This window comes from Hipposideros armiger, unplaced genomic scaffold (assembly GCF_001890085.2).
Source record: "Hipposideros armiger isolate ML-2016 unplaced genomic scaffold, ASM189008v1 scaffold_195, whole genome shotgun sequence".
Classification (NCBI taxonomy): domain Eukaryota; kingdom Metazoa; phylum Chordata; class Mammalia; order Chiroptera; family Hipposideridae; genus Hipposideros; species Hipposideros armiger.
Genome location: NW_017731545.1, coordinates 409,738 through 437,089, shown reverse-complemented (window position 1 = coordinate 437,089; position 27,352 = coordinate 409,738). Strand labels below are relative to the sequence as shown.

General features: G+C 42.6%; 1 protein-coding gene and 1 long non-coding RNA gene across 2 annotated transcripts in view; both read right to left on the bottom strand.

Moving 5' to 3' along the window:
* Positions 1-6,598: 6,598 nt before the first annotated feature.
* Positions 6,599-27,352, bottom strand: part of LOC109388410 (uncharacterized) — a 40,674-nt gene continuing 19,920 nt past the window's right edge. Inside the window, exons 2-3 of the long non-coding RNA XR_002125211.1 lie at positions 18,455-18,666; positions 6,599-8,318 (exon numbers count right to left, since the gene is read on the bottom strand). This is a non-coding gene — a long non-coding RNA (uncharacterized LOC109388410). The remainder of the gene's footprint in view (positions 8,319-18,454; positions 18,667-27,352) is intronic.
* On the bottom strand, positions 19,326-19,993 carry SCP2D1 (SCP2 sterol binding domain containing 1). The gene has a single exon (XM_019653102.1). The coding sequence runs from the start codon at positions 19,907-19,909 to the stop codon at positions 19,439-19,441; it is 471 nt and encodes a 156-aa protein (XP_019508647.1). The 5' UTR covers positions 19,910-19,993; the 3' UTR covers positions 19,326-19,438.

The window sequence follows — 27,352 nt, the reverse complement described above, 5'->3', positions numbered from 1 at the left end:
CCTTGGGGACAAGGGAGGCGAAAATATCGCTGTCTCCATCTCCCAGGCGAGCCCCCAATTATGTTGCGAGGAACCCGGACAGAGAGACAGGACACCAAGACTGGGAAGCAACCTTTATTAATGCCGGCACAGGCTCAGCAGATTTACATCCAGAGGCTGAGCCCCGAGCTGGGTGGGACTCAGGACTATATACCCTGAAATTTCCAGTTTGGCAGCTAAGATTTATTATTAGGACGTGCGGCCATTGTGCCAGTTCCTGACTGGCTCCCGGGTGAGGTAGGAATTTGGAAATATTAAATGCAGAAGTCTTGATGACCATATAATCCAGGAATCTTTATCTGAAGCCCGCGCGAAATCCTTAGTGACCACATGGTCTGGGAAGGCCTTTGTCTAGGGCCCACTGCCACAGGAATGTGCACATTTTCCCATACCTCATCACACCTGAAATCAAGGCCAAAGTCAGTGACATCTTCACAATTGTCACTGCGCGGGCAGCAATGATGATGTTGGTTGTCTATTCCTGGGCCGTGTGTTCTTTGTCATGGCTCCTCATATTTTGATCACTTCAAATGTGCATTGAGGGGTTTACACCTGTTGGGTTTAATTTTCATTTAGAATGTAAACTAAAGGACACATAAATGGGGAATTCAGCCTTTTGCTATCCTTCATGGGGATCTTTCTGAACTAATATGATTTAAAGGATACAGCTTGTGATGGGTGTATGATTTAGGAATCTTCTTAATATGGAGCACCTACAAGAAACTTCATTGGACTGTGACAACGATAGTTTCTAAAGATGAAGCAAAATTTTTACTTTGTGTGTGTCTTCACAGATATGTAAAAGAGAAGGCAGAAAGAGGAATACCATAAAGGGCTTCTCCACAGTCATATTACTCCAGGAGGCTCCCATTCTGCAAATGGATGCTGTTAAAGTTTATGTTCCTTGCAAGCCTACTAGGCCCTGGAGTTACAGAGCAAATAAATCAAACAGCCATGACCTAGAGTCATTTCTAGAGATTACTAGGATACCTCTGATCTCATCTCCCTCCCTACAGTGGATCAAATTTCAGGTCAGTCCACAAACAAGCCTGGGAAATGATTTTAATATCTGCTCAGAAAGAATGTTAGCAAGCTTTTTGGCAGTAACTATGAAAGCAGAACATGGACACACTCTGTGACATAGCAATTCCAACTTTAGGGACATACACAACAAAAATACATTATTTACCAAAAACATATACTAGAATGCTTGGCTTGTATTAATAGCCCAAAGCTAGAAACAACTAATGTCTGTCAACAGTACAATGAATACGGAACTTGTATGTTCATATAATCATGTACTCTAAAGCAATAAGAATGAATAATCTACAACCACACACAACAATATGGAAGAATCTCACAGACATAATGTTGAATGTAAGTAAAGTGTTCATCCCATATAATGCTATTTGTATAAATTATATTCTAGTTGTCTCTTGTATAATGAATGATTCCAAAAGTTAGTGGCTTTAAACAACAACATTTGCTTGGCTCATGAATCTGAATTTGGGCAGAGTTCAGTAGGGAACAGCTCAACTCTGCTCCACTATGTGGCAGTTGAGAAGCCTGGAAAGCTGGAGGTTGCATCATCTGAAGGCCCATTGTTAACATATGCGGTAGTGCATGCTGGCTGTCAACTGAGACCTCCATGGGGAGCTGTGGCTGAAACACATACACATAGCCTTGCATGTGGCTGGGTTCCAAGGGTGAACATCCCAAAAGGATCAGAGAGCAGTCTATAATTGACTTTTATAACTCAGCCCCAGAAGTCATGTGTCATTCCCACCATAGTTTCTAGTCTATACATATTTAAAGGGAGGGAACAGAGACCCTGCCTCTCAATGGAGAAATGTCAGCATCACATTTTCAGAAGAGGAGGATGGGCTATATTAGTGTAGCCATCTTTGGAAAATACACCTGCCACAAAGTATAAAACAGGCAAAATTAATGTATGGTCTTAGAAGGGAGGAAGTGGTTCCCCTTAGAAAGGGGGTAATGACTAAAAGGAAACATGAGAGGGGTTTCTGGGGTGCTCATGATGTTCTGTTTTTTGATCCAGTGCTGATTTACTTTGTGAAAATTCATCAGCTGTATTGACTTGTGCACATTGTGGATGTATGCTATAACTCAGTAGAAGGTTTTTTAAAGACTGTCAGAAATTATATTTTTGACAAAGCTTGGTGAATTCAGTAAGTCCGATCCAAAATTTCCTCAACAATAGCCCCATCATTTCCATTGGGATACAATTGAGAGGTGAATAAAATCACTCGGGTCAGATGCTAGCCTTCTTATTGGGCTTGCCAGCATGGAGCAACAAGTGGGTTTCTTTTTCTCAGGGCCAGAGAAATATTAAAGCCCACTGTAACAGTTAATTTTATGTGTCAATTTGGCTGGGCCACAGTGCCCAGATATGTGGTCAAACATTATTCTGGATGTTTCAGTGAGGGTGTTTTGGGATGAGACTAGCATTTAAATTGGTACACTGTGAGTAAAGCAGATTGTTCTCCATGATGTGGGTGAGCCTCATTCAATGAGTTAAAAGCATGAATAGAACAAAATATTGATATCCCCCAAGCAAGAAGGAATTTTGTCAGGACTTGAAGTGCAGCATCAGCTCTTTCTTGAGTTTCCAGCCTGCTGGCCCACCCTGCATATTTTGGACTTGCCAGTCTCCATAATTGCATGCCCTTTCTTATTTAAACTAGAAGTCAGCAGGGCGATATGTGCCTCTCAAGGAACTGGTAAAACTCTCAGCTCCAATTTTCAAGCCCATGTGAGGTTCCAAAGCTCTCCCTCTCTTTATTTAGAGCTTTCTTCTAAATGCTACTTTCTCTCTCAGTTCTCCCTTGTAATTCAGACATAAGCCCAACCCTTCACTAGTTTCCATTAATACATACATATATGTTATATATATATATAAACACATACATATGTTATATATATTACATATATGTTATATAACACATAACATATATGTAATACATATATCAAGGATTTTATGAGTTTATTGATTTTACTAAGGGTTTGAAAACGTAAAAAAAAGATTTCTGTATTAGTCAGCTATTGCCACAATGTGCTGTGTAACAAACCCTATTGAAAGCAGGCTAGCTTTCCATAATTGGAAAATCAGTTTAAGAGCCCAAAGCCAATGGCTTTCAGTTCTTGTATGGATTATACTAAAAATTGTGACATCAACAAAGCTCTTGATGGCACTGGGGACCATACTATCAGGGGAGAGGGGAAACCACAGGAATCAACCACTTAGAGTCAAAAGTGAATCAAAATGTTGGACTCTGAATGTTAACAAATTTAGAATGCACTAACCAAGGTGTTTTGCTTGTATTTTTTTATGTTCACCTAAGAGAAATATGTGATAAAATTTTTGTGTAATTAAATCTGAAAGAGCTCTTTCAATGTTAAATTCTAAATGATAAAAAAGCAAGATGCCACAGTTTTAGTTGTAATGTTTTTCTTCCTTAACGAGACATTACATAAAGGTATGCTTTAGGATTAGGTTGGGTTAAAGACATTATTTTATACTGGCTTTAACCAATCCCAGATCTAATTGCTTACTCCAATGACAGTGTCCAAAAATGGGCCAGAGACAGGCAGAACCATGAGCCACACTGAGTTTGTGCTCAAAGTTCCCACTCTTGCTTTTGTCACTTTCCTTCTCCCTTCCTTCTTCAATGAAAACCTCTTCCCTTAGATATCAAGTGCCATTAACTCCCTGGTTCAGATCAGTTCAGGAAGAGTCTTCTTCCTTTTTTCTCCCTGGGGGACAAATGACAGAATGCTCAAGAGAACATGCCTTCCAGGGTACTTGCATTTAACAGTGGGAAGGAAAGAAAAGAGCCTCGAAGGTTGGGATTCAGGCATTGGTGGTCAGAAGGAAGATTGAGGGAGGTGAGGGGATGAGTTTTTACTGGCTACCCCTTGAAATTTGGCCAAGTGAGTGAGAGGCCAGAGTAAAGACACACCAACAGTGTGAGCAACTGAAGGGGAGAGGATTTGAATTTACAAAAGAAGCTTCCTTCTTGCCATTAGCTTCCAAGTAAATGTTGTAGGTGTTTCGGACAGTGTTAAATAATCTGCACACTAGGCAGATAGGTATATGGGAAGAAAATCTGGAGATAACTAACCAATAGTAGAATAGATAAGTAAATTGCTGTATATTCATAAAATAATACAGCAAAGGGAATGAATGAGCCAAAGTATGTACAAGAAACTTATGCACTTCCTAGATAGCACATTGAGTCAAAGAATCCAGACACAAGAGCACACGAGATCCGACAATTAATTTTGCGAACTCATCCTAGAAAAAGTGGTACATACCTCATTGCTGAATATCACTATGGTCACCTTCAAAATGCTCCCCTTGGAAAGCTATGCACTGATGCTAGCACCTAGTTCACTCTTCAAAGCAATTTTGGTACTCCTTCTGGAATGGCCAACAGAGCTGTTGTCGTATTACCTTTGATGTCCTGAATGTCATCCAAATGTCTCCTTTCAATGTTTCCTTTAACTTTGGGTAAAGAAAGAAGCCATTGGGGGCCAGATCAGGTGAGTAAGGAGGGTGTTCCAATACAGTTATTTGTTAACTGGCTAAAAACTCCCACACAGACAGTGCCGTGTAAGCTGGCACATTGTCGTGATACAAGAGCCATGAATTGTTGGTAACAAGTTCAGGTCATCTAACTTTTTCACGCAGCCTTTTCAGCACTTCCAAACAGTAAACTTGGTTACCTGTTTGTCCAGTTTGTACAAATTCATAATGAATAATCCCTCTGAGATCAAAAAAGGTTAGCAACATCATTGCAACAAGTTCGCAAACCTAATTGTCAGGGTACGAGTACTGAGGGCATGAGTCTGTTTATATAAAAAGCAAAAACTGGGGACTCTAAACTATGTTATTTTAAGTTGGGATTGTGGTTTCCCTTGGTGGTGAGACCAAGTAGGAACTGGGAGTGGGTGTAAGAGGGACACCCAAGATGCTGAGAAGTCTGTGTCTTGATCTGGGTGTTGGTTATATTCATTGATCTGGGTATACTAAGATGTGTGCACCTTCTGCATGTATGTATATTATTTGTTAATGAAACGTTTTATCAAAAAGAAAGAATTCTCTGGTATCTGAGATTTGAGAAAAACCTAAACAGGCTGGCTACAGGATCTGCAGGAAGGAGTCTCCAAGGATTCATTAGCCTCTGCTTTCATCAGACTGCATAAAACATTGCCCCAAACAAATTATATATTGTATGTCACTACAACTTAATGAAATAAGCTTGACAAACAAAAAAGGTCTTCTTTGAGAGCCCCAGGAAACAAATTTCACACACATCAATCAAGGCTTTTAAAAGTGTCAGCTTCCTTTTCTTCTCCACAGCTTTATTGAGATATAATAGACATATAACATTACATTAGTTTAAGGTGTGCAACAAATTGATATATGTATATGTTGTAATGTGATCACCACAATAAGTTTAGTTAACATCCATCACTACATATAGTTACAAATATTTTTCTTGTGATGAAGGCTTTTAAGGTCTACTCTTTTATCAGCTTCCTTTTTCAAGGAAGACGTGAAGCATATGTATATGCATGTGCACACACACATGTGCACAGCCATAATGAACTCAACAACGTCTGACAGTCAAAATTTGTAGTCTAGGCTAAAACCATAGCTCTCTTGCAGTCATTCCATTTGCCCATTTTGTGATTCCCAGGCTCTCCCCAGCCAGTCTTTAGCTCCCTCCCTCCCACACTCTATGAGCTAAATATAACAATAAATGATTATTTATTTAACATCCACTGAAAGCCTGCTATGACCCTGGCCTGTGCTATGTGCTTGACGTAATTTGACAGCAACCATATGAGGCCAGGAACACAACCATGTTACAAATGGAGCTGAGGCTCAGAAGGGTCACAGAGCTTATCCAAAGTCACAGACTGTGTGACAAGTGGTGGAGCTGTGATTTACCTGAGTTCCATTCCTTATTAGTAATTGTAACCTTGATTTTCCTGTTATCTAATACTGCATAATGAGCCACCCCAAAACAACCATTCATTTTGTTAACTGGACTTGGCTGAGCAGTCCTTGCTCAAAGAGATGCAGTGTCTGCATTCATCTTCAAGGACTCTTCCCTGGGAATTCTGGGGGTTACTGGCATCTCTATCTCTGGTGTCCCCCCATGGTATCTCCAACACAGCAACCTCAGGGTGGCAGGACTTTTCACACAGGGCTAAGTGTGTCTATGAACCACAGGTGGAAGCCTAGGGAGCCTCACAGCATCAGTTCTGCCACAATCTGTTCATCGAGGCAGCCATAAAGGCCTGCTCAGGTTCAAAGGTAGGGGTTTAGATTCTACCTCTTAATGGGAGGAGTGTCAAGGAATTTGCAGGCATATTTTAAAACTACCACAACATGTCCAAACATTATGTTGTTTTGTACACCTGAAATTAATATTAAAAAAATTAAAAACAAAAATAAAAATAAAATACCTCTGCAAACATAAATAAATAAATAAATAAATAAATATAATTCTAAAAAAAAACCCAAAAAACAAAAAACTACCACAATGCATACATTATAATAGTGTATGTTGACAATAACTATTGTCCCCAAATTTCACACTCTTCCCCATCTAACTATGGAATACACTTCCTTACATTCTGATTCTGGGTTTGGCCACATGACTTGCTCTGGCTAGGGGTATGTCAGCCCAGTGATGTGTGCACAACATTGGAAAAGACTTGCATAATCCGGCTTGTTCTGCCATCACCATGGAAAAAACACGCCTGGCAGGACCAGCCTGCTGGTCTGAGGAGGAGAAAGAGGGGCTGAGAGATGGAAGGAGCAGAGCCAAGTCACCCCCGCCTACATGAACAGACCCACAGTTGACCTGCAGATCCATGACAATAAATCCGCGTTACTCTAAGCTACAGAGTGTTGAAATGGCTTGTGATGCAGTGTTTTTGTGGCTGTAAGTAAATGATACACTGCCACTCATAAAAGACATTAGACCCAACTTCAGAAAGAATATTTGAAAGATGTGAGAAAGCCATATGCCTCATCGTATATAAGAGTGCTGTTCAAGATGAAGAAAGTGTAAATAGGAGACAAATTAATATGTCTGCAAAGCTGGCCAATGACCTTTCAGAAAGTTTTCCAAGGTCTGTGCCCATGAACCACACAGAACCGATTTCTCCAGGGAATTCCATCAAAGCCACTGCCTGAGTCCTGCTCACTGACACCAGCTGATTGTTGTGCATAGGCACGTGCAAGTGCATGTGTTCTGTGTGCTGTGGGTATGAAAATGGAAGAGCATCTTTGAGTGATTCTCTGTAATGAAAAACAATGAAAATTCATTCATCACTAGTCAGTTTTCTTGAACTCTGATACTGGCTATTTCTTTAAAAAAAAAAAACAGGAGAAAAGAAAAAAGTGTTTATTTGCGTTGTATTAAATTTCCTTTACAAAAATAATCACTTCTGCATTTCTGGTTCACTTACACCATCCTATCCTTCATGGGGCCTGTCCCCCTTCCAACACCCCAATTTCCTCCCCAAGAGACATGGGAAGTAGCTCAATGAGAAGAGACTATAATCAGAGTTAAAGAACTTTCAAGCTTGAAGGAATATGAGAGTACACCTAATCCAGCTCATCTGATTCCCTAAGAGAGGCAAGACTGGATCCCAGGGACGGCAAGTGACCTCCTGGTTGTCCCATAGCGAGGCTGGGCACCAGCTTGAAACAGAGCTCGGGTCCACCTTCAGGAGTTTCCCTGAAAACTGGTAAAGCCCATGGAATCACAGCAATCATGGCCTTGTGCCCTTCAGTTCTTCTCTGGATTTCAGTTTATTCAACTCTAAAAGGCAAACACTGGATTAGGTGAATTCCAAAATTCTAACTCTTTGATTTAATTTAATTTAATTTTATTTTTATGGGAGGAGGTCAGAGACACTACACCTCTCTCAATAACACATTTGAGGCCAAACAAAATCTATTTTCAAATCCCAGCTCCATCCAGATCTCATGCTTTCGTGCAAGTCACTTAGATTACCAAGTAGGCAAGGTCTACCACGGCCACATACAATTCAAAGGCACCTGAGGATTTTCTGGTTATTTTCAAAATAATTTGCTACATGGCAGTTGTATTTATTGGAGAGACGCTTTCCTGAAGACCTCATGTAAATTTAGTTCACATAAGTCAAGGCCAACTTTCCACAGTATTCACAAAGGATGGTGGGTTTTCCTTTTAGCAGCTGAGAGTAGCCCCCTGCTAGAAACAAACAGTAGTTTAAGCACAGCTTAAAAACCATTCTATCTTGACAGCCTTGAAGCTGTGTAATTCCTGACTTTTATTTCTTGTATTGTTTTACTTTTGGATCATAAAGTGAGACTTTGTTATTATTTTAAATTAAACTATTTCAGGATCACATCGTTCAAATTCACATAAAAATAACCAAAACTATATATATTTCAAAAGACATCAAATTAGTCATCATGGAGAAAATCCCAGAACTTGGCTGGCCTATCTTACACTTGATTTATGGTTTAGCATAGCTTTTATTTTTAATTACATGTGTTGGAAATGTGGGGGAGCACCATCATTTATTTGAGGCCAAGACCTTGGCAGCTCTTCACCCTCCCAGTGGCAATGGGAATAATTTCAGGACTTCTCCCAATGGATACAAGTTAAGCACTTAATGCAGTACCTGGCATATAGACAAGTGTGCCCAAAATGCCACCTCTTACTGTTATTACTAAGCTGACCTCTCTTTTCCCAGTTACCTTCCAAATACCGACCATTTTTTTAGAATTATAAACATCCAGGGGGAACAGGGATCAGCTGGAGTTATCCCCCCATTGTGGGGTTAAAGAGGAAGAAGCCCACTGGGGAAAAAAAGATGGTGTCACAGATATTGGTTGGCCATACAACAAGGATGCCACCAGCATCCTCTTCCCCTCCAACACTCTTCCACTGACCCATGTCACTAGCTTGCCCCACTGCACACCACCACCTTGCCACATATTCATGGTCTTAAGATTCCTTTAGACTCAGAAGAAAAGATGGTGCCACTTGGAAATACAAATGAGTGGCTTTCCTTCTTTCCTTGGCCATTTCTCAGGAGTCTGTTTAGTGACCCATTACGTTCTAGCCTAAAAAGACACTGAAATGAAGCCCTCAGTTTTCTGGAGCAGAGTCTTGGGTTTGGGTCTTTGATCTGTCCCTTCAGTGATGTCATAGAGTCACCACCATCATAAAGGTCACCATCAGAACTTGGAGAAGTCTGGGGTCACAGATCTCAAGATAGGGGGGGAAAGGCTAAATTCTTCTGGCAATCCCAACTTTATGAGTCTTAGGACCAAACTTGGACAGTGTCATCCCCCAATCCAACCTTCTCTTCCAGAAAGATAGGGCTAGCCAACAAGGTGTCCAGATTTTAACAGGTGTTTTCCAGCCTCAGATCATGTGAGGATGACAAAGTCCTGTCCCGGGACTAGGGGGCTGTGCCCTGGCTGGCTACTGTGCCTCTCCAGCCTTCTGCCCCTATTCACCAATGACCACCATGTGCCAGTCCCATTGCCCTAGTCTTATGTTCCCAGAACTTATCTTGCTCTGCCAGCTCCTTTGCCTAGAAATGGTCTCATCTCTGTCCCATCTCCTTACCTCCCACTCACACCTTTGATCTCATTCCTCAGGAAGCCTTCCCGGACCCCATCCAGTCTACAAGGACCCCCTGGGCTTTTCCTTCTGAGCCCTCACCACAGTGTGTAGGCAGGCACCATACTAGGAATTCCAGGCACACAAGAGGTGTTCATTTTGCTCATCATTGCATCTTTTACATTTGGCACCGGTAGGGCTGAGTAGGTATATTACTTAGTAGAGCTCAATAATTAACACTGAATGAATTAATACAAGTTCGGAAGCTGACAGAGAGCAGAATATCAAAAGGAAGTGGGTGATCAAAGGGAGTGGTAGTATCCCTAAAATGACTCCTTAGCTCTGGAATTCTCCTCAATTCTTCTCATCTGAATCCTGCCCCAACTCGGTTTGTACTTTGGGAATATTCCTGAAAAGACACCATGTTGAATGGAGCCCTCAGGGCTTCGAAGGACTTTTGAGACCACTTCCCCATAATAGGCTCTGATCCCACTTTGTAGGCCTCCAGGGACTCAAATAAGAAACTTGCTCAACTGAAAAGCTAGACTCCTTTGTATAAAAAAATTTCCTCAGTCATGTCCTTTTTGTTATTGTTGAGGAAAGAGAGAAAGCCAGCAGCTCCACCCCTCACTAGCTAAAATCCTGAATAATATATGTGGTTCCCTTGAAACCAACAAAAACATCTCCAGAAAAATCTACCATTACCCTCACTTAACCTCCTCAGGCTATAAAACAACAAAAGCCACTTAAAGACAGGCATTTTCTGATCAGTTCTTTAAGGGAAAACTTTTCCTCAGTAGGAAATGTTCCAGAGGCTACCAGACTGGAACATGGAAATGACCATCACCAGCTGCCCCAGGGTGCCGAGCCCCATCACAGTATTTTCCTGATTCCTCACCCCACCCCCACCAAAAACCTGTGGGAACATCCCCAAGGGCCACCTTTCCAGCCTGTTTCACAGGCCACCTGCAAATCTCAGCCTGGGCTTTGGGGGCCTCCAGCTGTTTCCAAGAGTTAACTAAACAGCCATTTAATTACACTGCTGGGCTATATAAATATTGTCCTCCACAAAATGGTACAAAGCAGATATTTTTAGGAGGTCACAGATGTTTCTTGTGATTAGCTAAGTGACAGGTCTGGAAGAATGTTTTTTCCTCCCAAAGGAAAATAAAGAAAGGATCGTCAGCGGCCACTTGTGGGTACTCCGTGATGTGGCGTGATGTGAGTAAGCATGGGTACTCAGCAGAATTCCTTCCTGCTGTCAGAGTTTCCCTCTGAAATCCAGCAAGCAGGTCCAAAATCAAGGATCATGGAGGTCCGATGCCCAGAGAATCAGACGCCCAACCCCAACATGGGCAGTTTCTCCCATGGACTTGCCCTGCCTCTTGATCCACGACACAAACTTTCATGAAGCACCTACTGTGTGCAAGACGCCACACTATGGCTATCACTGTAAACTTGGATAAGACATTAACAAATACTAAGCACAGAAAGGAACTTCTGATCACACAGACATACAAGAAAGCTCACAGCGGCAGTGTTTGACGTAGCCCCCAACTGGCAACCATCCATTTACAATGGAGCCCGTTCAGCAGTGAACAAATGAAGCATAACCATACACAACAGTATGCATAAGCCTCAGACACAGAACGGTGAGTGAAAGAAGCCATTTATACAAAGTACAATAACAGGCAAAACTAAAATCTGTGATGTTAGAAGTCAAATAGTGGGTACACTCAAGAAGGGAATAAGTAGGAAGAGGCAAGAGAAGGGGTTCCTGCAGCGCTGGAAATGTGCTATTTCCTGAGCCAGGTGCTGGTTTGTTCCATTTGGGAAAGTTTGTTGAGCTAAACACTTAGGATTTGTTAACTTCTCTCTATAAAGAGTGAATTTTAAGACTAAATAAAAGCAACTTGCCCAAAGTCCCACAACTAGGAAACGGCCGGGCAAGATCCAGCCCCAGGAAGTCTGGTTCCAGAGTCCAAGCTCTTACTCCCGTGTCCTGCTGTCCCCCATAAGTTAGAGCCCCCAGAGGTGGCCAGAATGCAGCACCCACTGTGGTCGTTCTTTGGGCCTCGTTATCACTGTCTTCTCCAGCTAACTGCCAACTGCCCGGGAGTCAACAATCCCTGTCCCAGGAGCAGGCTTCTCCCCAAGACTGACAGGAGTTGGTTTAAAATGCCGCAGTTCCCTCTTTCCCTGGTAAGATGACTCTGAGGTGTGTTCTGCGGCACCTCCAACACCTCAATGGGACTGAGCCCCAGCTGCCCACAGCAGTGACCAGCTCAATTATAAACCCAGAATCTACTTCCTTCCCTGCCTAGTCTCATATCCCCACTCCCCCCCCCCCAAAAAAAAAACTGCTGGCACTGACGCTTTACCCTAGGCTGTGCTTCTGGAGTGTCGAATTCAGGCACCCTTGTCAGAGTCCCTCCCTGGCCACCCAGCTCCCCTCGGCCACATTGCCTGTTTTCTTCCATTTTGCCAATACTCATTTTCTGAAATTATCTTGTTTGGCCATTTGTTTACTGTTTATTGTCTTCCTGTCACCCACACACATCCCCATCTGAAATGCTCTGAGAAAAAAGGAAACTCAGCTTGCTTGCCACTATCCCCCCAGAAACTAGAACCAGCCAGGATTTCCAAAATGGTTAATAATGAGTATGGTGAAGGAGAAACCAATCAGAACATAGTCCTGGACAAATCCTCCTGGCTTCTTAAATAATTGCTGTATAGCAGCTTAATTTCATTAATGATCTTAATGCCTAACACATGATAGGTGCTCAATAAATATTTATTAGATGAATGGATCAATCAGTCAGTTAATGAACAAAGGAAATCTGGCAATTCACTGCTAAAAATCCAAAATCTGCCCTAATTTAAACCTTCCAGAATAGAAGCCTTGCCCTCGTTGCTGATGTTTTCCTGGATCAAGTGCCTAAACACGTGTGGATGGATTCACCTGTGGGAGCTGAGACTACCGTTTTCCTATTTGAGGAATGGAGAAATCAGCTGCAAGAAAGTGGGAGCCCTAACAGTGGTCCCAGGCTCCAGATGCTTAGTCTGGTCTACATCCAGACACCAGAACTTCAGGGAAACTACAGAGCAGCCATGAGCCATGTGCTGCATCCGTTCTATGGCCCAGTGCATGGCTAAGCCTTTTTCTGAGCTTAAGGAGGTGGCATCCTAAGCTCAGCCACTAAGTTCTTCCACCAGCTTATCTCACGGTGCTTTTAGCCTCTCTGAACCTCAGGTTTCTGCCATAAGGGTTATCTTCCAATTGGGTATTGTCTCCTTGGGTTGAGAGGAAGTGCTTCATTCACCATTGCGGTTCGATGCTTAGCACAGAGCCTGCTCACTCATAGACCACCATAAATATTTGCTAAACTAACTATTCAGTACAGGAAATGGTAACATTTCAATACTGCATTGTGTTAAATTCTTACTGTATGCAGACCTTGCACTCAGTACTTCCCCCTGTACTATCTCCTAAATCAGAGATATGCAAGTTCCTTCAAAGGTGTAAAGCAGACTACAAATAGGAGATAAAGAGCTATTTTTCTGAGATGCCCAGCATATGAGCTGCCATCCCCACCTCTGAGTCCTTCATTTCAGCACCAGGAGTCCATGGCTGTCACTTTGAGCTGATTTCTCTCCTCCCACCCCTTGAGTCAGTCTCCCAGGAGAGCATTTCTTGTACCTTTAACAGAAGTGATAAAATCCTTTTATCTTCTTTCATGCTCCAGGCAAATGGGCAAAATATCCCCAGCTATAGGGAAACTCGGGATTCCTGTGAGTGGAGTAGGAACCACCCATTTGCTTCACTCTCGCCTACTCTAGTGTCTACCTGTTGCAGAAGTACCTGATTCTGTAGCTCTATCTGTTGATTCCTATTTTAGAGGTAGGGCCCCCTCTCAGATGTCAGGCAACCTTGAGGGTTCCAGAGGGAAAGAGCCCAGTGACTGGTAGGGTCTTAAGTATCTTCTATTTGGGCCCATCACACTCTCTGTGGGGCCTTGAGCAGATGGGACCCCAGGAGGATGAGATGCTCAGGAGAAGCCACAGACACAGGCATTCCCCTCTGCCCTACCCATGGCTCCTGGGACAATGAGGATTGGCAGGATTGCTCCCAAAATGAGGGAAAATAAATCCCACCTCCAAGGAAGAGGCATTTATTTTTCATTCTTCACTTATAAAGCCCATTGTTAGATTTTCCCTAAAGGACACTAACAACTGTGAAAAAAGTTTCAGTTCGGTAAGTCAAGTCCAACCTTTGGCCCTTCAAACGGGCATTCTTTGAAAAGAGGTATGTGTAATTTTTTGGAATAAAATGCAAGGTGGAGAATAGCATGTATGATCAACTACAATTCCTGCAAAAATAAATAAATAAATAAAAAGTGAGAGGTAGAAGGACACACAAGAAGCCAATAACTGTGGGTGACTTTAGAGATAAAAATGGGAGAAGGGGATCAGAAGTATGAAGAACTGAATTTTCTCTGTATAATTTTTTTGTACTATTTGGATTGTTTTTCCATGTGCTAGTTTTTAAAAGAATTTAATGAGTTTTTTATTCATTCAACAAACAATTATAGAGCGTACAGTGGTGAGGCACAAAGTGAAACCCGGCAAGGCCCTGACTGATCCCTGCTCTCAGGAGCATACTGGTACTGGGAGGTGTGTAGGTCAGCCACATAAGCTGTCACCCAAACTGAGACCCTTCTGAAAAGAAGATGCCACTAATTGAACATCAAGACAGCAGTGTAAAATGAGACTGTCCTGGGCAAACCAAGATGTTTGGTTGGCCCAGATAGGCTAATACCCACCCACAGCCAGAACATTGGAAAAAAGAGAAGCATGGGAATTGTGAGAGAGGAAAATGACAACTGAGTCAGGGCAGCTTCATGGAAGAGGATCTAAAGGGCAGGTTGGATTTAAATGGTAGATTCAGGGGAGAAGACAGGCAGGATTATGGCCCCCCCAAAAGATTCTACACCCCAACCTCCAAGACTATGGAGGTGATGATACATCACACCCATAAATACATTACTTGTCTTAGTCAGCTCATGCTGCTATAACAAAATACTGTAGGCCCGGTATGTTATATAACAGGCATTTATTTCTCTAGTTCTGGAGGCTGGAAGTCTGAGATCAGGGTGCTGGCATGGTCAGGATCTGGTGAGAGCTCTCTCCTTGGCTTGCAGTTGGTAATTTCTTGCTGTGTCCTCACACAGTGGAAATAAAGAGAGTGAATATGAATTTGGGTGGGAGGGGGCATAATTATTCAGTTCATAGCATTATCTTACATGGCAAAAGGGACTTTGCAGATGTAATTAAAGCTACTAATCAGTTGACATTAAAATAGGGAGATTATCTGGATGGGCCCAACGTAATCAGGTAAGTCCTTTAAAATAGAGGCAGAAGATGAAGGCAGAAGAGTTCAGAGAGATTTGAAGCCTGGCTTTGCAGATGGAGGAGCCACATGACCAGGAATGCAGGTGGCTTACAAAGGCTGAAAGAGCATGCTTGGCTGATAACCAACGAGGAAACAGGGACCTCAGTCTTACAACGCCAAGGAACTGAATTAGTCCATAACCCAAATAAGCCTGGAGCAGATTCTTTCCCCCAAGTCCCCACATGAGAGCCCAGCCTGGCTGACACCTTGATTTCAGCCTGTGACATGAGATCAAAGCAAAGAACCCAGCTGAGCCCACCCAGACTTCCGACCTGCAGAAACTGTGAGATGAAGAGCAGGTGCTGTTTTAGGAGACTAAATTTGTGGTAATTTGTTACACAGCAATAAAAAACTAACATTATTAATACAAATAACATCATTAATGCAAATACCTATGGGGCCCAGCAAAGCAGGCCCAGCTGGAGAAAAAACAGTATAAGCTCAATGACAGAGGGCCACCAAAACCCAGCCTGAGAGTCAGGGAGGTGGGGGCCAGGCTTGTCTGAAGAGCTGTTGCCCCATCCGCTGAGCTGTTGCCTGGCAAGAATATGGGCTCAGTGTGGCCAAATAATCCATTTTTCAAGAGAATCCAGAAATTCTTATATAAAATGTTCTGGTTCCCACTTTATAAACACTGTGCTAGCCAACCTTGGCCAGACCAAACAGCACAGATGTGTGCTTTGAGCCAGATGTGACTTTCTAGGACATCAACTGAGTATGAGAGACAAGGCAGAAGGTCTCTAGAACAGAGTGTGAGAGTCGAGTGTGGACTTTCTCAGGAGGCACTAGGGAGCCAGTGAGAGTCCCTCCTTTCCTCTCATCCAGAAGAGAAAGGGAAGTCACATGCATGGAAAACCCACTCTGGCCAGTAACTATGCTGCAGATAACCTACTTGGAGCTCCCCAACAACCTGATGTCATAAGGGCTACTGGCCCCATTTCTGGGTGAGGCAGCTGAGGCACTAGACTGAAGAACAAAAGGACAGCAACTTGTCTGTTCACTTTCCCTGATTCCCCAACACAGTGGTTCAATAATTGCCTGTGATTACACAGATATGAAGTGGTGACAGTGGGCTCAAAACTACATTCCTGATTCCACAATCTGAGTCCTTCCAGCTGCTCCACATGGCATCTTACATTGAGTGATTTTATTCCTTTTGATTAAAAGGGGGTTTGTTGTCCTGTTTCCCAAGCCCTAGACTCTTCTCTCCTCACTTCATTAGTCAGCTCCCTATCCTTATTTAAGGCTTCTGTTCTTTTTCTCCAGTTCTTGCCGTGGTGGCTGCCCATCCCCCATGGTGCCTCCCTCACTGCTCCTACATCCCAGCCTTTCAGACTCCTTTCAGACTGCTTACTTGTAGCGCAGTCTCTTTGCTTCCCAGTTCCAAATTCCTGAGAAAGGAATCTAATAGGTTCAGAACACATTTTTGTGCCAAGTCATAATGGATCATAGATCACTGGCTAGCCTATGAGGAGGGCCTCCCTTCTGTCAGATGCCAGCCTAGGCATGACCCTCTATAACCCCTTCCTCCCTCCCATCCCACTCCACCTCTAAGTTCGGTAAGTCAAGTCAAGTCCAACCCCATCTCTAAGCAACTTCTGCCTCAGGACCAATCTCTAGAGGCTACTCATGGTATGAGCAAGACCACTCAGGGAAGCCCTTACCTTATTTTATTTTATTTTTTTAAGATTTTATTTGGGAATTGGGGGAGGGGAACAGTGTTGGGGAATCAGGGAAAGTGAACAGACAAGTTGCTGTCCTTTTGTTCTTCAGTCTAGTTGTGGAGGACGTCGCTTCACTGGCCCATGTTGGTATTATCATTGTGCTCTTCCCAGGTGAGGCAGTCACTCACCAGCCATTGGACAGCCATTCATGGTGGCTTATGAAAGTGCACACCAGCTGCCAGCCAACCCCACTGCAGCCTACACCGTCGCCAGCAACTCACAGCAGCCCAGTTCCAGGTTGAGCTGTTGTTCACCATCTTAGCTGTAGAGTGCGCAGCATCACTGACCCTCATGTGGGATCCGAACCCGGGTCCTGCTGCTCAGAGCTGGCGTCCCTAGCCAACTCCTAATCAACGCGCCACTCGGCCGGCCCAGGGAAGCCCTTTCTTTAAAAACTACATCCTAAACACTTACCCAGCCTTACCCAATACTCATAAATATGGCTTGAATGGAGGTGCCTGCACCAGGCAAGATAAGCATTCACAACAGTATTCAAAATTAGTCTAAAGTCTCTGAGGTGCCTACTGCTGCCCTGTGGGGGGCACTGGCAGGAGCACCACATGGACCACCTATGGAATGACACAGGTGAGCAAAGAAACCAGGCAGTGCTCCATGTCCCCACTCACTAACCCTCAGTGATTCCTTACCACAGGTTGAGTGTCGATTGAACAAAAGGTCTCTTCATTTCCCACTGAGGGGATGAGATTTTGCTAGCATTGAGCCCACACCCTGCCTCTTTCTGACATGAGGAACTTAGGTAGTCCTCTGCAGAAGCCATTCAAATCAATAAGAGATTGGAAAGGCAGACACATAATAAGATAAGAGAATTCCTTGTGCTGAGAGAGAGGTGCAGTTTTAAATCCTCTTTATAAAGGCTTCATTTTGAATGCAGAACAAGTTTTTAAAACAGCCTTATTGCGCTTATGTTGACACATAATAAACTGCTTATGCATATACAGTATACAATTTGAGTGAAACCACACCTGTGAAACCATCACGACAATCAAGATAATGAATCTGTCACCCCCAGTTTCTTCAGGGCCATTTGTAATACCCCACTCTGCACTCCCTGTCCCCATCTCTTGGTAACCACTGATCTTTTTTCATTCACTACAATTTGCATTATCTAGTATGGTACATAAATAGAACCTTATTGTATATACTTTGTTTCCTTGGCTTCTTTCACTCAGCATGATTATTTTGACATTCAACCATGTTGTTGTGCATATATCAGTAATTCATTTCTTTTTACTACTGAGTAGTATTCCATGGTATGACATACCACAATTTGTTTCTCCATTCACCTCTTGATGGAAAACTTTTGGTTTATTCCCAGTTTGGGACTATGACAATACAGCTGCCATGGACATTCATGAACAAACTTTTGTACTTATACATATGCTTTCTTTCCTGTTGGGAAAATGCCTAAGAATGGAATAACTGGATCATTTGGTAGGCACTGCCATTTTAATGGAAGATCCTTGTGGGTTTCAGAGTATCCACACTGCGTATATTTAGCCTGCTAGATAAAGGTACACACAGATCACATGTGAACAAATGAAACACATACTCACCCATGAGGAGGAGGTCACACCAGGCTATAGCCAGCTTCATTCCAGTCCTCCCACTATATGGAGAAGTCTTCCGGGGGGAAAATCTCCCAGAGTGCACTTCAATTTTGTAAAATGTTCAGTGCCCAAGCTCTTGACACCTCAGAAATGGCCCACCAGAGGGCTATATAATATGTCTCCAGGAGAGCTTTAAATAGGGTTAACATCTCACCAATCTAGAATAAAACAGTTATAATCAATATTGAAAGCTGTGGGCATGAATTCGAGCAGGGGTTCTTCAAGGATGCTATCATCAGCATCACCTAGGAAACTGTTAGAAATGCACATTCTCCGCAGCACACACCTACAGTTGAAACTCTGAGTGGGGCCCAGCACTTTGGGTTTTTACCAGCCCTCCAAGTGATCTGATGCATGCTCCAGTGTAAGAATCAGTGGCCTACTTAGAACATCTTTCAAGCCCTTCCTCTCTCCTGGAGTTAATTGCATCAGAAGTCACGATAGACCAGGAGCATCATCACCTCTGTTGCCTGTTACACCCACACTGCTGTGGAGCTCACTCTTAGAACTCTGCAAACCCATGTTAAAGTCTCCTCAAAGACATCATCACTTATTTCCCCAAAGGAACAAACTAAAAAAAGAAAAAGAAAAATCAGAAATCAAGAACTCAATCATCGAAGCATTTAAATCCAACTGTTAAAACCACCCATTTCTCTATGTGTTACTCTCACCCAAGTGTATTTCAGCATAAATGAATCTAAGAAAAGAAAAAGACAAAGATGTTAGGTGATACACTCCAACACTCTTTACTGATCTAAAACCCCCTCTGCATATTTATATATCAGCAGGAAAATTAATCAAACTTGAATAGGAAGAATTTGAGTAAAAATATTGGCTATGTTTTGTTTTAATCTTCAGTTTAAGCATGATTTCCACTGAATATTATAACTGGAGAGAAGTTCTGATCGCTTCCTTGATATTTTTGCATGCTTAAATTTTAGCCCAGTCTTTCAAAACCCTCTCCAGCTTCTGGCCAAGCAGAACTTTGCCGCTCACTTTGAACTTGCCAGCAAGGAAAGCCTTCTGAGGGTTCATTTTGCCCAAAACCAACTCCATGAAGACAGGTTCGGGGATAGTGAAGACAGTGTCTGCTGGGAGCCTGGCAGACCCTGGATACATGTCCCCAGAACCATTCTTCAGATCAATGGTCCACTGCAGAATGATCTTCCCATCTTTGGTGATGTCCAGCTGAAAGATGGCATTGACTTTCTTTACTAGTTGGGCCCCCATTTCTTTGATGTGATGGCTAATGTCCTCAAAAACTGGGAAGCTCTGGAATTCTGACAGCTCTAGAGGGTGTGGCATGGCAGGTCCCCGAGCTGAGCTCAGTTCCTTGAACTGGTCCTCCTGAGGTCCATCCCCTGCTTTGATCTTGGATTGATGATCGAGTCTCTTCCACATCTTACTGTGCAGGTCCTCTTGACCTTGCTGTCTGGTTTGTGAATAGCTATGGCCAGATTAATATCTGCAGGTCAGATTGTGACATCAAAGGTAAAGCCCAAGTAAGAAATGAGGCTGGTATGTGTGCTGCAGTCTTATTGGCCAAACAGATGCTAAAATGTGACATGGGGTGAGGCCTCAGACAGGTAATTGTGAGTCAGCTCCACACCATCATCACCCAAAACCAATCAGGACTGTTGGTCTCACAAGCCTAGAAAGACCTGGAATTCATGTTGGGAATATGGGAAACTGGCTCTAGAAAGTTTTTTGGTAACATGAGCTCTTTCTGATGCAACCCTAACTGAGAGAACAGTTATTCTGATTTCTTCAAAACTAGATAACCCTTAAGGCACAGATTGTGGTGCTGGATTTGGCTTTACCTGGCTGCTGGTGTAGGGAGAAATGCATTGAGAACAAAATAGCTGGTTGGAGGAGGAATCAGCACAGGGCCTGCTTCAATCAGAAAGTTTCCAGAAGCACAGTAAGATGGGGAAAAAGTGAGACTCATTACAACAGTCTGAGGTGAGTACTGCTTTTTACCCCCATTGTTTAGATGAGGAAACCAGGGCAAGAAGAAAAGTGACTTGTCCAAAGTCACACAGCTAGTAAGTAGAGTAGCGAGGTTTGAACAGAGGTAGAATGACTCTAGAACCCACTTGTGGTCTGTCTGCTGCTTTCTTATGATTAGGATGAGGTTTTTTGGCAGGAATACCACAGAAGTGCTATTGCGCCCTTTTCAGTGCATAACATCAAGGGGTATATGGTGTCAATATGCCCCATTGCTTGTTAGGTTGACCGTAATCACTTGATTAAGGTGGTATCTACTAAGTTTCTCCACTGCAGTTAGTTTTTCCCTTTGTAGTGAATACTTATCTTATAGGGGGATACTTTAAGACTTTGCAAATATCCTGTTTCATGTCATACTTCAGCCCAGTCCTTTCTGCATCCATCTGTGGTCCATCAGTGTAATGTGTACTAAACAGTCACTTTGCATTTCCGTCATTCCCTTCAGATTTAAAAATTGGAATTCTACTGTATGGAAGAACTGTCCCTTCTCTCCCATTTCTTTATTTGTTCAATTATATATTTAAACTTGTGGATATTTATTTTACTCTATGGGTCATGATCTATTATTATCATTATTTATTTTCTTGCTCAAATTGTCCCAGCTTTGGCCTTTGGGAGCTCCATCAAGCTGGTGTTTGTATCCTTCCCAAACCATGCTGCTTTTATATGTAAGTGAAACTATGTTAAACGGAGTTTCTGGTAGTTTTGTTCTCTCTGAGAGGAATGCAGAAAATAAAAAAGACTTCGGCACCTTTTCTTCTGTACATGATGGATGAACTGATATTATCAACATGGAACAAGCAATTAAACAAAACTCAATGGCCTCCAAAACCAAGTCTACTCTGAGGCCACCAGATATGGACAGCATCTGCATAGAGAACTTAAAATGAAAAGGCAGGCAATTCCCCAGTAAATTCGCTGTGAGCAACTAATAAAGAACTGAGCTCTACTGCCACAGTTATCTGTATTTCCTCAAAAGTGGGGCTGTCCCTTCTGAAATATTCAGATAATTCAACTGGGCTGCCACTTCTGCCTCAGCATGTCAGAGAGGAACACAGTTCCACAGTCCATACATGTCCCCTTCATGTTTCTATCTTCTATAGGTGGAGATTTCTACCATTAAAGGGAATCCCAATATAAATGGTAATATACACATGGAAAGGTACTCAACATCATTAGTTACTGGGGACATGCAAATTAAAACTAAAATGATTCATCACACACACAAAAAAGACTTATTGTGGTGATCATTACACAGTATACTGAGGGTGCCAAAAAAATGTATACACATGGACACTTTGCTCATCGTTGCTCAAGCAGTAGTTCTCTGTAATCAGAAATGTCTGGATGCTGATGGTAACCACTTTGAGCACCTCTCGTAATTGCAGAAGTCAAACGTGACTGGTATTCACCTTTTGTTAATGATATATATTGAGTATTACAATTTTAATAATTATTTCCTTTCTTGAAATGTGTATACATTTTTGGCACCCTCTGTATACCAATATCAAATCATTATGTTGTACACCTGAAACTACTAATGTTATGTTAATTATACCTCAATAAAAAAAGATGAAAGAAGATGTTGAATGGTTTTGAGGTGAAGAGAAATATCACCAGTTGGTGATCCCTATCTCTCCAGGCTTTTCTCTCATGTCCCTGCAAGAGTCCTGCTCAGGGGAGTTTTACACTCCCCTCCTAAATATTCCTTGAGCTTCCCACCTTTAGGTTTTTGCATCCTGTCCTCTATTCCTATCCAAATTCTGTCCTTCCTTCAAACCTTAATTTATATTGCGTCAGCCTCTATTAAGCCCACCACCACCACCACCACGCAGTAGACTCTACACAAACATGTAGCTGGACATGCTTCCAACTTTGAGGGTCAGATATATGCTAAATGGAGACAGGTGCACAAACGCAGCCCAAATTAAGTATGGAGCAGCCTCAGAAAACACTTTACCAAGACTATGGGATCTGTGGGAACATTCAATAAACAGCCCTATTTCTCTGCCCTATGTGAATTTTAAAGACATTGAGAAATAAGACAAGGAATGGCAGATGGAAACCAAAATTTTGCCTTTATCACTGATCGAAGCATAGTTGAAAGAAAGTACGTATTTAAGACCCCAGTGGGCCTGCCAACTAACCTCCACAGTGCGAGGCAGAGTTACCCACCTACCTCTCAGCCACCCTCCTGGGAGGGTTCTGCATATGAGGCTGGTCATGAAGGGCCCATCCAGGGAAAGTTCTGGACAGGAAGGTGCTCAATTTATACTTCCCACATTTATCACTCAAAAAAGTCACCTCACCCTAGCGAGTAAAGAGGTAAAGAGGGGCCAGGAGTGTTGTGAGGAGAAATTACTTTGGAAGAAAATCCCTCCTTGAGGAAACCAGGGAGTGGAGACAGGCCCTGTTTTCTAGTAAATGCTACTTCTAGCTGGAGTTGAGGTGGGAGGGTAAGTTCCAGGAAGCCTTTCTTGGAGCATCATTTTGCTTAATATTCTCTTTGTTTGCTTCAATTTCTTCTTTTCCCCTCAGTTTTTCTTGAGGTTTTTTACAGCTCAAACTGGGGTTACTCTCAGCTACCCTCACTCCCTCCTAGGCCTCACTCTGTCTGGGCAGAATGAACACTCCTCATCAGCAGAGGTAAATGAATAAAGACTCTCTCAATGGTTACCTTTGTGACCTGTAAACGAAGAGAATATTTATCATTATAGGAGTCAAAACAGGCTAGCTTGCTTGAGTTTGATAAACTCACTTTTCCCAGAGGGGCCTGTCGGAATCAAGTGGTCAACGGGAACTAGACATTTAGACAGAAAAGATTCTGCAAATAAGAAATTTGAACACAAGCACTGAGACCACTGCCAAACAGTATTTTCTGAGATAATGAAAATGTTCTATATCTGTGCTGTCCAAAGCAGTAACCACTAGCCATTTGTGGCTGTTGAGCGCTTGACGTATGGCTAGTATGACTGAGGAATTGAATTAATTTTATTTAGTTATAATTAACTTAAATTTAAATAGTCATATATGGTTTCTCATCAGCATCCTGGGAAACAATCCCAACATCGTCCTAACCACCATAAGGAAGTTATATGGGCATGAAGTGGATGCTGGCCCCATCTTTAATCACTGAATTACACCAAACTCATATAAAAGTCCATTCCTAAACCCCCAGTTTCACATGTGGAACAGAGACCAGCTTCCATTGGTGGGATGTGGTTCCTATGAGGGCACCCCATTTTTGGGCAAAGCTCAAAGCCTAAAGACACATATATACTTAAAATAGCACTGTTACATTTACCTTTGAATAAGACATAAGCATGCGGAAGTGGGCGATTAATAGGTAACTTCTGGGTTAGATTGTATAAGGTATGACTGACTGAAAACCAAGATATTTAACTCCTTCTTACAGCCTATCCAAACTGTCCCTGATGGGTAAAACGCATCTTAGTTATCAATTGCTGCAATAATGCTGTGTAACAAATGACCCCCAAACTCACTGATTTAAAACAATAAGCATTTATTTAGCGCATGAGTTAATGGACCAGCAATTTAGGCTGGGGTCAATGGGATGATTCTTCTGGTCTCCTCTGGGCTCACTCTCATATCTGGCAGTTGTCTGGCTATCAGCTGGGGTGCCTGGGCCATGTGACAATTCATTCTCCCACAGGTGAACCTAGGTACGTTGTCATGATAGAGGCAGGGCACAAGCCAACAATCTCAACTATGGGAGTGCTTTTCCAGCCTCTGCTTGCACCTATTGGCCAAGGAACATCAGATAGGCAAACCCAGAGTCATGGTGGGAGGGCATTACCAGGCTAGGTGGCAAAGTGTATTGTCATGGTCTGAATGTTTGTGTCCCTTCAAAATTCATATATTGAAACCACCGCCCCCCACCGGCCACCATGTATTGGGAAGTGGGGCCTTTGGGAGGTAATTAGGATTACATGAAATCACAAAGGTGAAGCCTTCATGAATGGAATTAGTGCCCTTATAAGTGTCACAAGAGAGGTGGTTTACCCTCTCTGCCCTGCACCATGTGAGGATAAAATGAGAACAGCCTGCAACCTACAATAGGGTTCTCACCAGAACCCAACCATGCTGGCATCCCGATCTTTGACTTTCAGCCTCCAGAACTGTGAGAAATAAGTTTTTGTTATTTATAAGCATTTAGTCCATGGTATTATTTTGATCTCGTGCTACACCTAACCCAAGCCAAGATAGATGTAGATACAGGAGAGGGCAAATCAATAGTGCAATTAATCTACTACACTCACAGGAAGGCTTTTTCAAGTCCAGGAAATATTTCTTTCTAAAAAATTCACTGAACTACACCAAACTCATGTATAAATATATTTGAAATTCCAACAACTGACTTGAGACTTTTAAATATGTAGAACAGAGATCACCCTTCTCTCCTGGCCCAAAAAACATCACTGGCCCATGTAAGGGCACTCCTATATTAAGACAATGTTAAAGAAAGGCCCAAAGACATGCAAATACCTAAAAAAGAACAGTTATACTTATTTTTCTTTATATCATATGCATGTCTAAGTGATAATTTTTTTTTAATTGGGGAACAGCCATGGTCATTGGTTACACATTGCTTTCATGCTACAATAGCATAGTTGACTCTTTTAGGGAGGGTGCATCTCACAGTGGCCCATGGGGGATCGAACTGGCAAACTTCTCACCATGCTCTAACCAACTGAACTAACTGGTCACCCCCTTAATTTTTTAAAATTAGGTAAAATGTGTAAGTTATGCCTGTCCATAAATTAATGAAACTAATGTTAATCAATCAAAACATTTTTTAGAATCCCTATTCTATAACTGCTGTCAGGAACAAAAGTCACATTCTTTTACTGTTCCATACCATTGAGAATACTTTCAGCTGTAAGCACCAAAAACAGACACAACTCAAAAGGTTTAAACAGTAAAGGGAATTATTTTCCATTAAAGTCCTGAGACAGGGCTAGACCAATCACCCAGCATGCTTGGGATTCAGGGGTTCTTCTGGACACAGAACCGTCAGCACTAAAACTGGGAAAGACCCAGGCAAACGGGAAAGTTGGCTATTCCACGGTTGGTTCCTTGAGCAGCTCAATGCGTCTTCAAGGATTCAAGCTCCTTCTTTTCATCTTACTGTGGCATGTCCTTCTAGGGCCAGTGTCCCTTGTGGTGGCAATAGTTTGGGGCAACATTCAGTAGAACAACAACAAAAAGAGCCACGTTCTTTCATACTTATCTCTTTATGCAAAGGGCCTATTCTCCAGAAGTCCTTCAGTGACTTCTGCCCTATCTCATTGGCCAGGACTGGGTCTATCACCCTTAGCAGGATTGGCTGAAGTTCATCGAGTCACCTCTGAGGCTGTGCTCAGCCAGCTTTCCCTGATCTCCTGGCTGCATGAAGCAGTGTGGATCCTGGAACCAAATCAGGGTGTTAAGGAGGAAAAGAGAAAGGAACCAAAAGTGAATATTGCACATCTTCTGTGATGGGAAATGTCCATCACTGGGTGTATCCACTCAGGATAGACAGCAGCATTAAGAATGACATTGAATATGGGCTTTGTTAGAGCTTTGAGATCTTATACATTTGTGGGAGGGAGCTGGTTACACAGCTCTAGTACTGGGCCTGGGGGCAATGGGGAGGGCAGCCTGGCCTGAAGTCAGGGAAGCTGACGGTAGTCCGAGGGAGCTCACATTGCTGTAGGGCCCCAGCTGCCCAGGAGTCAGAAAGGTGGAGGCATTGTGGTAGCCTGCTGCCCCATGCCTACAAGGTGAGCCAGTGGATCAGGGACAATGTCACTGAGCTGCAGCAGTACCTGGGTTCCTGTACAGGCCTTTCCAAGGCAGAAAGACTACAGGGTTGTGTTATCTCCACCTTCCAAGTCTTGAGTGAGGTAGTGGTCCCTGCTAACCAGGGAAGTCTGCAAGGAAGGGAATTCTGGGAAACGTGGTTCTAGGTTAGCTAAATTGACAAAGAAGAAAGAAACAGCCTAGTTAAAAACCTCAAGCTAAATCTAAGGGGAAAAGTGGTCAAACAGACTGAGCACTGGCATTTAGCAATTGTGGAGGAAAATGTGACTTTATTCTTATTTTCTTTCATTATTTGCCACTTACTACTATAGACGCTAGTCGCCCAAACAGAGCAAAGTAAGGACAATTTGCCAAGTGTTTCAATCATTCCTAAAACCCACAGTTTGGACACACTGTTGTGAAGCCTGAGAAAGATAAACTGCTCACTACCTACCCCTTGGGGAAAAGTCAGATGCAATTGATCCTAAGAACTCAGTCAGCTCCTGCATTTTACTGAACTCAGTAAATCAAATGCACTATCCCATGAGTCAAATCTGGATAAATTCCCTCAGCAGCTTTGAAAACTGTATCAACTCTAAAAGGAGTAGTAGGAGGTGAAAACCAAAGGACAAAATCTCTGACAGGCATGTAAGAGAGATGCCTGCTTCCGAAAGATGTTTGTTCAAGTGTATTATTTAACAGTGGTTACTGTAACTGTATATACATTAGAAAAACCCAAAATTTTAAGGTAAAGAGATTCTGAAAAGATCTTGTCTAATTATTTATTTAAAAATGAGGATCCTTACCAATAGATACAACATGGGTGAATGTAAAAGATATTGTACCAAATAGAAGCTAGACTCAAAAGACTACATAGTATATAATTCTATTTATATAAAGTTCTAAAACTGGCAAAACTAATCTATAATGGAAAAATTAAAATAATCTTTACCCTGGAGTGTGGGGTAGGATTAACTGGAAAGGGGCATGAAGAAACTTTCAAGGATGATAAGTATATGCATTTGTCAGAATTTA